Here is a 17,268-nt window from a genome sequence, read left to right on the forward strand (position 1 = left end):
CCTGCGGGCCCTCAGCATGGAAAAGGGAACTAGGATGACCCTCCCTCCCCCGAATGGAGTATGTGATGTGGGGGTGGTGTCTGTGGAGATTCTCAGCCATCCAAGTCATAGTTATCTTAAAGGTGCTTTATTCGAAAGGCAACTGGATTGTTTATTTGTTGATGAAGAAAATGTTTTGCTTCCCATCCAAGGAGTGCAGAACTCTAGAAAGAGTGCAGAGAGCAACCAGGATGTTTAGGGGACTGGAGGCTAAAACATACAATGAACGGTTTCAGGAACTGGGTATGGCTAGTCTATTGAAGAGAAGGACCAGGGGAGACAGGATAGCAGTGTTCCAATATTTGAGGGGCTGTCACAGAGAGGAGGGGGTCAAGCTATTCTCCAAAGCACCCAAAGGCCGGATAAGGAATAATGGATGGAAACTGATCCAGGAGAGATTCAACCTGGAAATAAGGAGAAATTTTCTGATAGTGAGAACAATCAACCAATGGAACAGAAGTTGCCTTCAGAAGTTGTGGGAGCTTCATCACTTGAGGCTTTCGAGAAGAGACTGGGCTGCCATCTGTCAAAAATGGTGTAGGATCTCCTGCTTGGGCTGAGGTTGGATTAGATGACATACAAGGTCCATTCCAACTCTGTCAATCTGTTAACTTCATCATTAGCTTCATCATTTGAGACTGGATGGTGGAGGGATGGACGGATAGGTTGTGAAAGGATGTGCACACTGTGTGTGTGTGTGTGTGTGTGTGTGTGTAAGGATTGTATTTCTTTGCAGTCATCTGGTCGTTATCACTCTCTCTGAGAGCTGTTGAGGCCACTTGGAGGTTTATCTGTGCACTCGGGGTCACCTGAATGAAAGTGCAGTTGATTGTGGCATTGTAGACTGGAAATAGGTGGGTGTCTTATCCCTCCCCGTCTGTTGAGAGAGGGCTGCTCAATTCTAACATAGATGGATTCTTTTACTCCTCTTTCAAACTAGTGGTCCTTTCTATCTGGAATGTGACTGTCCTCCAGTTGACGTCCTCCAGGCTTAAAGTTAGTTAGCTGGGGAATTCTAGGAATTGAAGTCCTCCAGGCTTAATGTTAGATGGCTAGGGAATTCTGGGAGTTGAAGTCCTCCATGCGTAAAGTTAGCTGGCTGGAGAATTCTGGGAGTTGAAGTCCTCCAGGCTTAAAGTTGCCAAGATTGGAGACCCCCTGCTCCAAAGCACTAAAGAGCAGGACAGGCAATAGGTGTAAGCCAGGCATGTCCAAAGTGCGGCCCGGGGGCCAAATGTGGCCCTTTTTCAAATTTCAAGCGGCCCACAGCCTCTTCTCCCCACTGGAGTTATTTGTTTAGTCTTTCATAAAATACCGTATTTTTCGAAGTATAAAGATGCATCTTTTTCCCCTCAAAAAAGAAGCTAAAAATCTGGGTGCATCTTATACACTGAATACAGCATTTTGTGCCTCCCAAAACTCTGCCCCCTTCACCAAAATGGCTGCGCATAGCCTTTAGGAGGTTTTCAGAGTGCTCCTGGAGGCTGTGGAGGGCATAAATGAGCAAAAAACGGGCCATTTTTTTCTCAACTTTGCCCCCCCCCCCAGGCCCCAGGAGCACTCTAGAAGCCTATTAAAGGCTATTCATGCTCTTTAAAAAAAAAGGCCCATTTTCGTGAAAAATGGGCCATTTTTGGGAGAGTGCAAAAACTTTTTTTTAATTTGCCTCTTCAAAATCTTGGTGCGTCTTATACTCCGAAAAATACGGTAGTTAATTTGCATTTAATGTTAAGGGTTCAAAGAATGTCAGGCTGAATGATCGGCCCCACACATTTTCACCTCACCAAATCTGGCCCTCCTTGCAAAAAGTTTGGACACCCCTGGTGTAAGCTCATCAGAGGGAGATGAGCACAGATGCTGTAGCTGCTGCTTATTTTATGCATCAATCAGTTCACAGGGAAATGCCTTTCATGACTCAAAAAGAAAAGAAAAACAAAAAGAAAACAGAAATCAGAACAAAAAAGAAACAGAAATTGTTCTGTTGGCTTAAACACTTTGTTGACTTGTAAATGGCTCCGGGAAAATCCATCACCGCAACCACAGCAAACTCTCTGAGTGTAGTTTCTCCTTCTTCTCCATTTGGGGCATCGTTTTAGAAAACTGCTTTTTGCTGGCTCTTTATTAATTTATTTATTTTATAATCTCTGAGCTGAGAGATCACTTTCGTTTCTCCTGGTTGCTGGAGCTGCTTCTTCAAAATCACGAGGACGCACAGAAAGGGAGGAGGCGGCACTAAATTGGGTAACTTAGAAAGGGAGAGCAGAATCCTTCTCTTAAAGAGACAGCCAGAATTTCTGTGTCTCTCAGCTTTCAACCAACATGGGTGGAGTGCTAACATGCCGTCGATGTTCCACGCGCATGGAGAGTCTAAAGGACCACAGTTTCTGGGACTTCATTAGGACATGGGTGAGAAAGTACTTTTGGTTCATCCTTGTCACTTTCATTGTACTTACTTTATGGATCATTCACTACTCACGGGCCCCACCAGAGCCAGGCAGGATATGCCCTAAAGACCAAGCCAACTTGCTTCACAACATCTCCCAACTGGAGGTGGAAAAAGTGACTCTGAGGAAGCAACTGATCAAGATGGAAAAGGAGATGCAGAAGCTGAGGAATTTTATGAACCGGACTCAAGAAAATACTTTGCAACTTTTGGAAAAGAAGCAAGAAGAAGCGGATGCCCTGAGCAAGGAACTATCGGGGTTCAACCAATCCCTTGTACTAACCAGACAGCGCCTGGAGAAGGAAAAGGAGAAAGCCCAAAGTTTTCAGAATGAATTGCAGAATGCAAAGGAGGACCTCCAAAAGATTCAGCAGCAGAGAGATTCCTGGCAGAAAGAGCTGGTAAATAGGGAAGGGGGGGGGGATATATTCATTGTAAAGTAAGATTAGATTTAAAAAACATAGAAAAAATGTTGTTGTTAGTTGCGAAGTTGTGTCTGACCCATTGTGACCCCATGGACAATGTTCCTCCAGGCCCTCCTGTCCTCACCATCCTTTGGGATCCATTCAAGCTCATGCCTACTGCTTCAGTGACTCCATCCAGCTACCTCATTCTCTGTCGTCCCCTTTTTCTTTTGCCCTCAATCTTTCCCAGCATTAGGCTCTTCTCCAATGAGTTCTTCCTTCTCATTAGGTGGCCAAAGTATTTGAGTTTCCTCTTCAGGATCTGGCCTTCTAAAGAGCAGTTGGGGCTCCTCTAGGACTGACTGGTTTGATTGCCATGCAGTCCAAGGGACTCACAGGAGTCTTCTCCAGCACCATAGTTCAAAGGCCTCAATTCTTTGGCGCTCAGCCTTTCTTATGGTCCAACCTTCACAGCCATACATTGCAACTGGGAAAACCATAGCCTTGACTATACGCACTTTTGTTGGCAGGGTGATGTCTCTACTTTTTAATATGCTGTCTAGATTTGCCATAGCTTTCCTTCCCAGGAGCAAGCGTTTTTTAAATTTCTTGGCTGCAGTCCCCATCTGCGGTGATCTTGGAGCCCCGGAAAATAAAATTTCTCTCTTTAGGATCACCCTACAAAACTCTCTCCATATATCTTTTCACATTTTTACATATGTATGCATGTCAATATTGTTGTTGCTGTGATACTTTTGACCAGCAGATCCTCCCAAAAAATATAGGGAAGATGAAGACATTGTTGTAACACAGGTAGTTCTTGACTTACGACCACAGTTGAGCCCAAAATTTCTGTTGTTCAGTGAAACATTTTTAAGTGAGTTCCCCCCCCCCATTTTATGATCTTTCTTCCCGCAGTTGTTAAGTGAATGACCACAGTTGATAGTAACTTAGTAACGTGGTTGTTAAGTGAATCTGGCTCTCTGCCACTGATTTTGCTTGTTAGAAGGTTGCAAAAGGGGATCACGTGACCTTGGGACACAGCAATGGTCATAAGTATGAACCAGTTGCCAAGCATCTGAATTTTGATCCCAGGATCATGGGGCTGCCACAAAAGTCATAAGGGTGAAAAGTCACTTTTTTTCAGTGCCGTTGTAACTTTGAACGGTCACTAAGTGAACTGTTCCAAGTGATGCAAATTTTTGAAAGTGATGGCTTGAGATTCTGTCCATTCTTATTGTGCCCAGGTACTTTTCCAGATCTTTTGGCATAGCAACAGACGTTGCAGTTGTTTTTTTATTTCTTCAAGGGTAAATAATAATAAATATTGTTGCTATTGGCCTGAATCAATCTATTGGAGCAGTGTGATTCAATCTCAGTAATTTTAAGAAGCATGGGACTTCAACTCAAGGAATTCTGGGAGTTGAAGTCCATATGTCTTCAAGTTACTGAGGTTGAGAAACACTGTGTTAGAGGATAAAGGCCTCTTCATTAAAGATTATGGATGCAATCTATCCTTACTTTGCTGGTTCAGTGTGGGCTGGTAGCAGGGGTGGGTTCCTGCCAGTTCTAACCTCTTCTATAGAAGAGGTTCTGCAAATCTACAGTGCCGTTTAGAACCGATTTCAGCTCCCTCCCCCCGCCCGTCCGCACATCATCAAGATGAGGACCAAGAGGAGGAATTCTGGAAGTTGAAGTCCACAAGTCTTAAAGCTATCAAGTTTGAACACCCCTGGGGTTTTTTTTTCTAAAGGGTTAGGGGTGCAAGGGTCTTGTAACTTGACAGCTTTAAGACTTGCGTGCTTCAAATGCCAGAGTTTCTGAGCCAACATTTTGGTTGCTAAGCAAGAGCGTTGTTAAGTGAGTTTCACCACATTTTACAAGTTGGCCACTCCCAGCCAGTCACATGGCTGGCAAGCCACTCCCCCAGTCACATGGCTGGTAAGCCACTCCCACAAAGCAGGCCACACCTACAGAAGAGGTTCTAAAAAATTTTGAAACCCACCACTGGCTGGTAGATGGATTGATTTAAAATCATCCAGTGAAAACCCAATCTATTCAGGGCAGTTTGTTCATTGGTGAACCCATCCAGCCATCTAAGTGATGGTTTTCCCTATCTAAATTTAATTGTTAAGAGCAACATCTATTAAAAGGGACAATTGCAATCACAACCAGGCACACAACACACCAGGTCATAGTCTTTCCCATTTCATGATGAAGTGCTGTTGTTCAGTTCAGATTAGAGCAGGGGTGAAATTCACTTGCCTTTGCTATGTGAGCACATGCGCAGAGGGTCAAAAACGGATGTGATGATGTCAGGGTGGGTGGGCGGAGCCTGCTACGAGTGTGCCTACAAAGGCAATCAAACCAGGGACGTGCGGTCAGGGGAGGCAGGGGAGGGAGAGCCTCACCTCTCATCATGAAATAATATATATTTCCTCCCATCCCTTTTACACGCTAAGCTCCGGTAAGGAGGAGAAGAGTCTTTGGGGAGTGAAGAGGAGGAGGAGGGAGGAGGAGGTGTGCGCGCGGGCAGTGCCAGCTGGGCAACCGGCGGAGGCAGGAGGGTTCTCGCATGCGCCAATAACCTTCCTGCCTCCGCTGTACTTTGCGCGCTCCTCACGACTGCAATAGACGTCCAGAAGTGGTAGGGACTGTTGGCCTGGAAGCCCAAACCCCATTAGCCACAAAAGCTGCTTCTGGACGTATATTGCAGTCACGAGGAGCGCGCGAAGTCCAGCAGAGGCAGGTTCTCGTCGTTCCCCAGTCGCTTTCGTGGCTTCCCAGAGCTCTGAGAACCTTCCTGCCTCCGCTGGACTTCGCGTTCTTCTCCGTGCTTCCTGGCGAGCAAGGAGGGAGGATCAGGCTGCCTGATCCTCGCTTGCTCGCCCGCCGGGCTGCCTCAGCACGGCTCTGGCTACCTCCGTCCACGTCTGGCAGCTGTGGCGGTGTCATCAAGACGAAGTGGCTTGGAGGCTAAGGGGCCTTGGTGCCCTGCCTAAGCGGCAGCGGGGCCATCTCCCAATAGGGCTCTTCCCTCTCGCTCTTTGTCTTGATGATGTTGCCTCAGCTGCCGGACGCAGACGGACGGAGGTAGCCAGAGCAGCACCGAGGCGGTCTGGACGGGCGAAAGAGCGAGTGACCGATGGCTCCATGGGCCAGATCTAAGCACCCCATGGGTTGGATCTGGCCCATGGGCCTTGAGTTTGACACTCCTGATCTACGTGTAGAACGTGTAGCCCTCAATGGAACTGCATCTACATGGAGGGAAGTATGCAGTGGAGTACTCCAAGGCTCTGTTTTAGGCCCAGTACTCTTCAACATCTTCATCAATGATTTGGATGAGGGAATAAATGGGGAACTCATCAAATTTGCAGATGACACCAAGCTGGCAGGAATAGCCAACACTCCAGAAGATAGGCTTAAGATACAGAAGGATCTTGACAAACTTGAACATTGGGCACTATCTAATAAAATGAAATTCAATGGTGAAAACAGTAAGGTTCTACATTTAGGCAAGAAAAACGAAATGCACAGGTACAGTATAGGTGGTACCTTGCTCAGTAGTAGTAACTGTGAAAGGGATCTTGGAGTCCTAGTGGACAACCATTTAAATATGAGCCAGCAGTGTGCAGCAGCTGCCAAAAAAGCCAACACAGTTCTAGGCTGCATAAATAGAGGGATAGAATCAAGATCACATTAATACCACTTTATAATGCCTTGGTAAGGCCACACTTGGAATACTGCATTCAGTTCTGGTGGCCACGATGTAAAAAAGATGTGGAGAATCTAGAAAGAGTGCAGAGAAGAGCAACAAAGATGATTAGGGTACTGGAGACTAAAACATATGAATAACGGTTGCAGGAACAGGGTATGTCTAGCTTAAGAGAAAGAAAGAAAGAAAGAAGAAAGAAAGAAAGAAAGAAAGAAAGAAAGAAAGAAAGAAAGAAAGAAAGAAAGAAAGAAAGAAAGAAAGAAAGACAGACAGACAGACAGACAGGCAGGCAGACAGGCAGACTAGGGAGACATGATAGCAGTGTTCCAATATCTCAGGGGTTGCCACAAAGAAGAGGGAATTAAACTATTCTCCAAGGCACCTGAGGGTAGAACAAGAAGCAATGGGTGGAAACTAGTCAAGGAGAGAAGCAACTTAGAACTGAGGAGAAATTTCCTGACAGTTAGAACAATTAATCAGTGGAACAGAAGTTGCCTCCAGAAGTTGTGAATGCCCCAACACTGGAAGTCTTTAAGAAGATGTTGGATAGCTATTTGTCTGAAATGGTATAGGGTTTCCTGCCTAGGCAGGGGGTTGGACTAGAAGACCTCCAAGGTCCCTTCCAACTCTACCATTGTATTGTATTGTATTATAACATCTCATAACAGAGGATAAGGTGAAAAACTGACTTGTGTGCCTCACCAGCCATAAATCTCACCGCACGTCACTGAAGCAAACAACGGGCGGGAGGGGAATCCGTTGTGCCATGCGATTTAGATTAGCTTTAGAAATTGCGCAGCACAGCTGATCGTCTGAAAAGCATTTTTTTTTTGCTAAGGGTTCGGGCGAACCAGTAACATTTTTACTACTGGTTCGGATGAACTGGTCTGAACCAGTAGCATTTCTGGATGCTGGATTAGAACAATTATTTCTAAAGTTACATCTTACACATAAAGGTTAGTAGAGAGGCGGATGGTGCTACCCATAACTTCCAGGTATTTTGGTTTGACTCAGCTTCAATTTGACCCATCTGAATTTGACAGCAAACTGCTTTGCCAAACTTTGGGAGTAAATTGTTTGAAAGCAGCCTCTGAATATCTGCTTAGGTTGAAGTTTATGAATGAGTGAAAAACATGTTACTTTGATATATACTAAAGAATTTTCCGACTGCATGAGGTTTTGGGATGAACTTACATGAACTTCAGAAATCTTGGAACTGATCTGTTTGTTGTATCTCTTTTCTTATTATACATGCTTCGTGTGTACAGTATGATATGGAGAATTGCATGGAATGGAAGCATTTTGTTTTTAACTATGAATCACTCATTTGGAACATTAGAAAGAAAAAACCTATTTGACAACTGTGGAACATAATCATATCATAATAGAATGATAGAAAAAAGAATTGGAAAAAAACTTAAAAATCTCTCCAGCCAACCCAATAGCTTTATGCAATTCTGAGGTCCCGGCTGTCATGGCATTTATTTCCTAATTCTAGAAATATAACTGATTATCACCTGATGCACCTTATTTGTTCATGTTCTTTGGTAATGAGTAGAGCAAAACACTCATTTTTGAATCTCGTGATCATTCCATTTTGCGTTGGTTTTCTTTCCCCATTAGAACACGTTGGAAGAAAAACTCAAATCTCCAGAGAGTAAAGCTGAAGAATACAAACGTAAGTGATAACCATGTGGCTGACCTAATACAGGACTTTCTCCACTTCCAGGTTAAACAACTTTACACTCATCTTTGAGTTGGCAGAAGACTGAAGGGAATTACTATAAGTCAGGGCTGTCAAACTAAAAGCCTGCGGGCTGGATGTGGCCTGCGGGGTGCTTAGATTTGGCCCACCGGGCTGCCCTGGAAACAGCAAAGGACTGGTCCCTGGTGTCTCTGCCAGCAAAAAGTGAGTTCAGGAGGGCTGTGTGTGGCCCTCCCGGGCTCCGTTTTCGGCTGTGACAGCCTCCTGCAAGCCCTCTGCCAGTGAAAATGGAGATTGGGAGGAGAGTATTTGTTCAGCACTCGTTCTAAAATCCCAACCTCTGCAAACCTGCTTCAATAGCCAAACGTGCTGATACGCAGTTTTAAAAGTGCATGCCGCCCATGTCCACTTACTTTGGTGTTCTTTGGCATTACTTAGCACTTCCCGGTGTTCTTTCAGCAGTTTCGCAAAACTGTCTTATGACATGAGCTGGGGCAGAGGTGGTATCCAGGAGGTTCTGACCAGTTCTGGAGAACCGGTAGTGGAAATTTTGAGTAGTTGGGAGAACCGGTACATACCACTTCTGGCTGGCCCCACCCCCATCTCTTCTTTGCCTCCCGAGTCCCAGATGATTGGGAGAAAATTGGAATTTTACAGTATCCTTCCCCTTCCATGCCCACCAAAACACACCCACGCCCACCAAGCCATGCCCACGGTAGTAAACAAATTTGAATCCCACCACTGGGCTGAGGATCAGGTGAAGGCAAAGTGAATGACATAGTAAAGGAACTAATAGCATGTAAGATGCGAGAAGGGGAAGATCTTTTTAGTGCCAGCATGTGTGAACTTAAGCTGGGCGAAGCCATCTATAGTGGGCCCCATGTTAGCCTGCTAATAGATGGCATGCTGGGAACAAATAGTTCAGCAACAATGGATTCTCCTTTTGTGACCCTATACCTTGCGTGTATGTGTAAGAGAAAATGAAGTGCCATCTGGGTAACAGTGTTTTTCTTTTTTCTTTTTAGATGAAATAGCAGATCTTCAGAGGCAGCTAGAAGAAGAACGGAGAAACCTAGACAGTCTTACACGTGAAAGGTAACAAACAAAATTTTGCTTGTGCTGGGAATCACAGGTCCTTCATATATCCTGCATCCAGAAACAGCCAGCCAGATGTTTCTAGGGAAAATCCCCTTGTCCTAGAGCCCACAATATCTCAAGGACTAGGAACTGCTGCTAAAAGTCCTTAAAATTAAGAACAAAACAAAGGTACTGGTGTCAGATCAATGGATGCCATCCTGCCCAGCATCCATTTCATACTGTTGGAAGAAATGTCCATCTGGGTTCAGTTCCCAAGTGGGGAGAAAGACACTGGAAACATGGTGGCTGCTTGGAAAGATGGTTTAATGGTGGACAGGACCACATGATTGTGGTCCTGGGGGGAAAGCGGGGATCATATGTCTTGAAGATCTTGAAGAAAAAGGGAAGAGATGCAGAGAGAGCCTCAGTTTTATACCATCTCTTGGGCCCCGCCTTGGAGCTGTTCCTGTGTAAGAAATGTATTCTGATTGGTTGTCAGACTCCCAGGGGGCAGGGTCTTGGTTAACTTTGTAGGCTGTCTGTGTCCCAGGCTTGGTTGACCCTTGCAGGCTGATGTAATCTTCCCAGCTTCCATGTGACAAGTTTCTGTTGCTAGATGGGACCTATTACGGCTCTGCCGAAAGGAGGTAGATTTTTGCTACGTAGAAGAGACTGGCTCAGGCCTTAATGGGCCATTGACAAAGGGCTGTTAAGAGTGAATCTGTTTCCTGCCTAAAAACATGTTTCTCCATTTCTCATCCAGGAGAATATAATATTCTGCCTTTTTAATATTTCCTAGGACATTTCATTCTTCTAGAAAAGGGGTGGGTGATAACTTCCTACAATACAATGAATGATAAAACAAAAGCCCTCATTCCTCAACTGGGCAATTCCCTGTGTTTTGAGATGGCATCTCCCAGAATTCCGAGCCTTCAACCTTGGAGGCAATTCTGGCACATGAAGGGCCAGTTGGTTATTCTCTTTGATTAGTTCCCATCCTCGGTTTCTTAATCAATAACATAAAATAAAAGTGGCATAAGAGATGGAAACAATTCTACGGTCCAGGTCTCTGTGATATGGTACGGAGTGAAATCATTTGTCAAGAGTCCTGTTATCACAGGCAACTGTATAGTCCAGGAGTTGGCAACCTTAAACACTCAACGAGCCATTTGGACCCGTTTCCCACAGAAAAGACAACACCAGGAGCTACAAAACCCTTTTGACATCTAAAATGAAGATAACACTGCATATATCATTTTTTATCTTTATAAAAACAACTATGGTGTGTTGCATTTATGAAATCAATGAACTGTTACAGAGAACACAAATGTTTATTTCTGCATGCAACGAAAACATTTTGAACTCCGAAAAAAAAAAAAGATGGTTAGAAAAGCTCAATAAAGCTTGCGTGCTGGTGGGCGTTGGCATATTTTGAGTGACAGGGAGCCAGAGTAGAGGGATGAAAGAGCCACATGCGGTTTCAGAGCCCTGGTATAGTCCAATCAATAGACTCTAATGCAGGGGTCTCCAACCTTGGCAACTTTAAGCCTGGCGGACTTCAATTCTCAGAATTCCACAGCCAGCTGGCTGTGGAATTCTGGGAATTGAAGTCCGCCAGGCTTAAAGTTGCCAAGGTTGGAGACTCATGCTCCGATGAACCCTTTGAGAAGTGTTTATGAGTTTGGAACAAAAGAGCCAAGATGGTGACTGCAATGACATAATCGATGCCTTTTCTCTGAACTCTTCCTTTTTCTTCTAGAGCGGTGGACGCGGAAAGCATCTGGAGGTTACAGTATCAAATTAGACAGCAGCAGCAGCAGCAGCAGCAGCAGAAAAAGTGTTCCATTGAAGATATCTTAGGTGATGGTACTTTCGTGGCCTGGGCGTTTGGGATTTTGCTCCTTTTCATCTGCTGTGTCGCATGTTGCCGGCAAGTGCAGTAGCATTGCCATTCAAGAAGTCCTGGGATAAACCGTGAACACGGCGGCAGCTTAAAAACAAAGTACTGCTGGCGGGAAAGGAAACACTACTCCTTCTTACTTGCCCATTTGAAATATAAATGCCTTTGTTAAGCACTGGGTTTGTTTCCCAACAGAGATGTACTTTTTTATTTTATTTATTTCTTTAAAAACATTTCCTAAATCATTTAAAGCTGTACTTTAAATGCATTATTTAGAGCCATGGTGTGGATAGAATCCTGTACTGCAGGCTACCTCTGCTGACTGCTGGCTGCCTGCAATTTGGCAGTCCAAAATGTCACCAGGCTCCAGGTTGACTCAGTCTTCCATCCTTCCGAGGTGGGTAAAATGAGGACCCAGATTGTTGGGGGCAATAGGCTGACTCTGTAAACCTCTTAGAGAGGGCTGTAAAAGCACTGTGAAGCGGTATATAAGTCTAAGGGATATTGCTATTATGTCACATAGTCAGACAGATGTTTGGACTGGATTTGGCATTTTTATCCACCTATCAAGTCCTTCCCAAGGACTTGGGACAGGCAGATGTGGAGGTCTGGTGGTGTTATGTTCTGATTGTTGCAGGATGTAAGCTGTTCTGAGAAAAGCTGCCTTTTGCAATTGACAATTATTTTTTCAATGCCGATGATATTCAAGGGGTGCTCCAACCAAACACAGAGAGCATCAAGGACCCTTCATTTCAATCCTGAGCTACAAATATTCTCCTTTAATGGTGCTCCAGTTGTTTTGGGATTGTCGCCGAGATGCCTCTTGCAGGTAGTCCTCCACTTACAGTTTGTTTAGTGACCATTCAAAGTTACAACAGCATTGAAAAAAACTGACTTACTTTCACACTTACAACCCCGATCAAAATTCAGACACTTGGCAACTGTTTCGTATTTATGACGGTTGCAGCGTTCCAGGGTCATGCAATCAACTTATGCAACCTTCTGACAAGCAAGGGAAGCCAGATTCATTTAACAATTGTGGTACTAATGTCACAACTGTAGGGATCCACTTAGCATCTGTGACAAGAAAGGCCATACAATGGGGCAACATTCACTCAACAAACTTCTCACTTAACAAAAGGAATGTTGGGCTCCATTGCGGTCGTACGTCAAGTACTACCTGTATTAATAATACTATCTTTGCTTTCTTTTGCCACAGTTTCTCTATTTCTATTTGCAGGTCTTTGTATTTTGTCATCTTCTCTGTTCTTTCTCTTCTCTTCTTCTGTCTCCAGGTTCTGCTACATATCCACTATTCGAACTTTGTTTTTCTTATCAACAATTGTTAAGTCTGGCATGTTATGTGGCAGGTGCCTGTCTATCTGAATTTTTAAATCCCAGAGCACTTTATCTGCTTCATTTACTGTTACTATGATCATAAACACAGCAATGTGAAATCACATTTGCCAGTTCTTTTAGCTGGCACATTGCGTTCTTCTCAAGAACCAAGGAAGTCATAATATATTGGCATAACATACGTGTGGATCTAAGCAGTGCGCCCTTTTGTAATTGGCAGATGGAAATTTTGTCAATGCACAGATGTTGTTATTACCAATATTTTCTATAATATACTAATATTTCAAGTAAACCACATGTGAAATAAAAACACAATATATAGTGTATTTTTCGGAGTATAATAACACACCGGAGTATAAGAAGCACCAAGATTTTGAAGAGGCAAATTTTTTAAAAAGTTTTTGCACTCTGCAGACCTCCCAAAAATGGCATGCTTTTCATGAAAACAGGCACTTTTTTTTTTCCAAACAAAGGGCATGAATACCTTTAGGAGGCTTATAGAGTGCTCCGGGGGGCTGGGAGGGGGGCCAAAATTGAGCAAAAAACGGTCCTTTGTTCGCTCATTTCTGCCCTCCCCAGCTCCCAAGAGCACTCTGAAAGCTTCCTAAAGGCTATGGACGGCCATTTTGGTGAAGGGGATGGAGTTTGAGGAAGCAAAAAAAAAAAAGCTGTATTCAGTGTATAAGATAAGATTTTCAGCCTCTTTTTTGATTGCTGGTATTTATGGTGATTGGTTTGTCTCTGAAAATGGAAAGAGTGGAATACTGAAAGAGGAATTAAATGGAGGGGAAATCTACCTCAGATGGCAAGATACAGAAGAAGAGAAAACAAAAGAATTTATGGATTTAAAGAGAGAAATTTTATTAGCAATATCATTGATAACACTACCGACAATCAAAGATAAGCCAATTAAGGAAACAGAAGAAGGGCATTGAAATTACATGAGAGATTTTATAAGCAAAGAGTTGCTAAGAGGAGTCCATACAAAGTTGATTAAGGAGATGATTAGAGGACTGACACCACAAATGGAAGAAGATATGAGACTGTTTTGCTACTGGAAAGATACAGGTTGATAGATGGAAGAGTATAATTTAAAACTAGTTAAACTTAGTGAAATTTAGTGACAATAGATATAGTCAAATAAATAATTGATAATGATAATAATGTATACAATGTGTAGTGGTATGATAAGTAATAATTGGATATGAATATTGAATGGTACCCATGAAAGGAAGATTGGATTATATATAAAGGTTAATAAAAAAGAACTAAGTTAGATACAGTTAAGTCTTGATTATTAGGGGGGAAATGTTATGATGCAGGATATAGTTAAAGAAAGGAGGGATAATGATAACGTATATACAGGTATGGGTATAACATAAGGAAACTCGGTGTAAATTGTAAACAGTGATTTGGAAAGGAGGATTAGAAAACTTTGTTATTAAATATTATGGATATTTAGCTAGAATAGGACATAAGGATCCAGTGTTAATGGAGGATTTTAGAAATAATAAATGAAATGCCAATATGTGGTTATGTATTAAATCTTGGTAGGAAGGACGTTTAAACAATTATAGTCAAATGAAAATGGAGGTATGATGACGGTAACATGTATAAATATCTGAGTTAAAATACTTGAGTTAACATGAATTATGCTTGATGACTGTGGAAGAGATGCACGAAAGCCTTTTTGGAACCAACTGATACACTTTCTACAGTATGTAAAGAAGGAAGATTTTGTGTTGTGTTTGTTTTGAAAATAAAAAAAATGTTTTTTTAAAAAAATAAAAATAAAACAAAAACATACATCCTTCACATTCTATACAATTGAATTGAAAACCCCTGATACTGCATTAGATTACACTATACAGTAGAATTCAACATAGTTACTGCCGTGGAATAGAAGCTGTTTTTCAGCCTATTTGACCTTGTTTTTATGATCCTGTACCGTCTGCCAGATGGTAATAGTTCAAAAAACAAAGGATGCCCAGGATGAGATGGATCTTTAAGAATGTTTTGAACTTTCTCAAGGCAGCGGGAGCTATGAAGCTCTTCCAAAGAGGGGAGAGGGCAACCAATGATCCTCTGGGCAATGATGTTGACCCTCTGGAGCGCTGTTCTATCTGCCACTGTGCAGTTGGCAAACCATACACCGGTGCAGTAAGTTAAAATACTCTGTGGTGCAGCAGTAGAAGGTCACCAGCAATTTTTCATTCAGTTGTTTACTGAGAAACTGGGCCCTTTTGACCAGTGCTGCAATGTGAGCGCCCCAGGTCAGGTCCTCTTTTATGATAACACCCAAAAACTTAAAACTGGCCACTTGCTCTACTCAGTCTCCCTTGATAACCAAGGGCTGGATTTCTGATCTATTCCAGTGGTAGGTTCTGGGCGGTAGGGCCCGGTACAGGCGTACCGGTAGTGGTTGGGAGCAGCGGCCGCCATACCAGAACGGTGGCTCGTTTGGCCCACCCGCCCGCCCTCCTTACCACTTTTTGAGGCAAACGGGTCAATTGTGCACATGCACACAGAGTACGGTGCCTGCGCGGCCTCCGCCAAGCAGCTCAGTATCACAAGGCGGTGGTGTGCGCAGTGCGTGTGCCTGATGAGGATGCCCGGCCCCGTCGCAGTGTACCTATTGCGACGGGATCCGGAACCCACCACTGATCTATTCCTTCCGTAGTCCACCATAAGCTCCTTAGTCTTATTGGTTTTAAGGACCAAGTTATTGTCTCCACACCACTGTAGGAAGTTAAAACCCACCCCTCTACTAGAAAATGAAATATTTTAGGAAATATTAAAAGGACAGAATATTCCCCCTAAAAGAGAGGCAGGAACTCATCCCCCCGCCATCTTTGTCAATGGGCCATTAAGGCCTGAGCCAGTCTATTCTATGTAACAAAGATCTACCTCCTTCAGGAGGACCCATCTAGCAAACAGAAACTCACCACATGTCACCTGGGAAGATTACATCAGCCAGCGGCTCAAACAAGCTTGGGTCTCAGGACAGCCTACAAAGTTAGCTAAGATCCCCGCCCCCTGGGAGACTGACCACCAATCAGAATGCATTTCGTACACAGGAACGGGAAGCTCTGGGGTGGGGCCCAGAGAGGACATAAAACCAGGGCATTCTCAGCATCTCTGCCCTTTTCTGCTCGGGAACTCAAGCCATGTGGTCCTGTCCACCATTAAACCATCTTTCCAAGCAGCCTCCATGTTTCCAGTGTCTTTTTCCCCACTTGGAACTGAACCCAGATGGGCATTTCTTACAACACCACAAAAGCAACCGGTCCACCTCATCTCGATAGGCAGACTTATCCCCCTCAGAGATGAGTCCCACCACTGTTGTGTCATCTGCAAATTTAGTAATCATATTATTGGTGTGGGAGGGAATGCAGTCATGTACATAAAAGAGTATAGAGTAAGGGACTCAACACACAACCCTGTGGTGTACCAGCATTAAGAATAAGAACTGAGGAGATATGATTACCTAATCTGACCCTCTTGGAGTATCCAGACAGGAAATCCAGAATCCAAAGGCAGATTGAATAAGAAAGCCCAAGATCCATAAATTTAGATACTAATCTATGGGGAAGAATTGTATTAAATGCAGTACTAAAATCTACAAAAAGCACCAACCTTTCCTTTGGTGAAAGCTATTTCTTCCCATTTCTCTCGTTGTACACCGCCCCGAGTCCCTTCTGGGAGAGGGCGCGGTATATAAATTAAATAAAAGTAAAGTAAAGTAAAGTATCTCTAAATTACAGTTATTATAATTAATGGCATGCATAAGGGGTATTTGGGCAAGCAATTTTCCTAACCCAATGGAGCTTTTGCATAATTCTCCCATTGTGTGCTTAATTAACTCTTCCATGCTTCTATGCCCCTCCATGGAAGCTTCAATCAACCTAACAATTTACAATTCCTCCATAAGGTATTAGGGTTAAAACTAGTAAAATGCAACAACACTCCACATTGTCCCTCTCAGCCCATCAAATGGCACCAGCTACTTCATGAGCAACTATCACATCCACTCTGTAGGCCTTCCAGAAGACTTCCAAAATACTAAGAAGGATAGCAATAGCTCTTAAACTTACATACTGCTCCATAGTGCTTTACATCACTCTCCTGGTGCCTTACAAATATCAGTATATTCTAACAATCTGGGTCCTCATTTTACCAAGGAGATGGAGTCCAGTGAAAGGGCCCCATCACCAAGAGAGTTCAGCCCCAAATCTGAAAAGTAAAGAGATCCATTGGAGGTCTGGGCCAGATCAACCAGAAAGATTCCTCTGAAGAGATCACTGACACAAGCATGGGCAATAAACAAGAGGACCTTGATAGAAAAATACATGTGCTGTTACCTAGGCCAGAGGTCTCCAAATTTGGCAACTTGAAGACTTGTGGACTTCAACTCTCAGAACTCCCCAGCCAGCATGCGTTGAAGTCCATAAGTCTTCAAGTCGCCAAGTTTGGAGACCTCAGGCCCGGATAAAAAGGGTTTAACAAAATCCCATTCTGAAGTGGCTCAGGCCAATTTTTCCCTAATTCACAGAATTATAAAGATGAGGAAATACAGCAGAATCTAATTTGCAAGAACTAACACAGTTATCCTAATTGATCTTAATAAAA

General features: G+C 43.5%; 1 protein-coding gene across 1 annotated transcript; it reads left to right on the forward strand.

Annotated features, from left to right (window-relative positions):
- Positions 1-2,231: 2,231 nt before the first annotated feature.
- LOC309382882 (uncharacterized protein) lies at positions 2,232-14,445 on the forward strand. Its single transcript, XM_081934834.1, has 4 exons — positions 2,232-2,883; positions 8,225-8,279; positions 9,332-9,401; positions 11,143-14,445. The coding sequence occupies exons 1-4, from the start codon at positions 2,359-2,361 to the stop codon at positions 11,324-11,326; spliced, it is 834 nt and encodes a 277-aa protein (XP_081790960.1). The 5' UTR covers positions 2,232-2,358; the 3' UTR covers positions 11,327-14,445.
- The last annotated feature ends 2,823 nt before the right edge of the window (positions 14,446-17,268 follow it).

Source organism: Natrix helvetica, assembly GCF_964273705.1.
Source record: "Natrix helvetica genome assembly, chromosome: 1".
Classification (NCBI taxonomy): domain Eukaryota; kingdom Metazoa; phylum Chordata; class Lepidosauria; order Squamata; family Natricidae; genus Natrix; species Natrix helvetica.

Excerpts from the sequence above, each read along its gene's own strand:
- LOC309382882 (XM_081934834.1), top strand. The coding sequence starts at position 2,359 with ATGGGTGGAGTGCTAACATGCCGTCGATGTTCCACGCGCATGGAGAGT. Across the intron at positions 2,884-8,224 it reads ATTCCTGGCAGAAAGAGCTG|AACACGTTGGAAGAAAAACT; the intron begins GTAAATAGGGAA and ends TTTCCCCATTAG. Across the intron at positions 8,280-9,331 it reads TAAAGCTGAAGAATACAAAC|ATGAAATAGCAGATCTTCAG; the intron begins GTAAGTGATAAC and ends TTTTCTTTTTAG.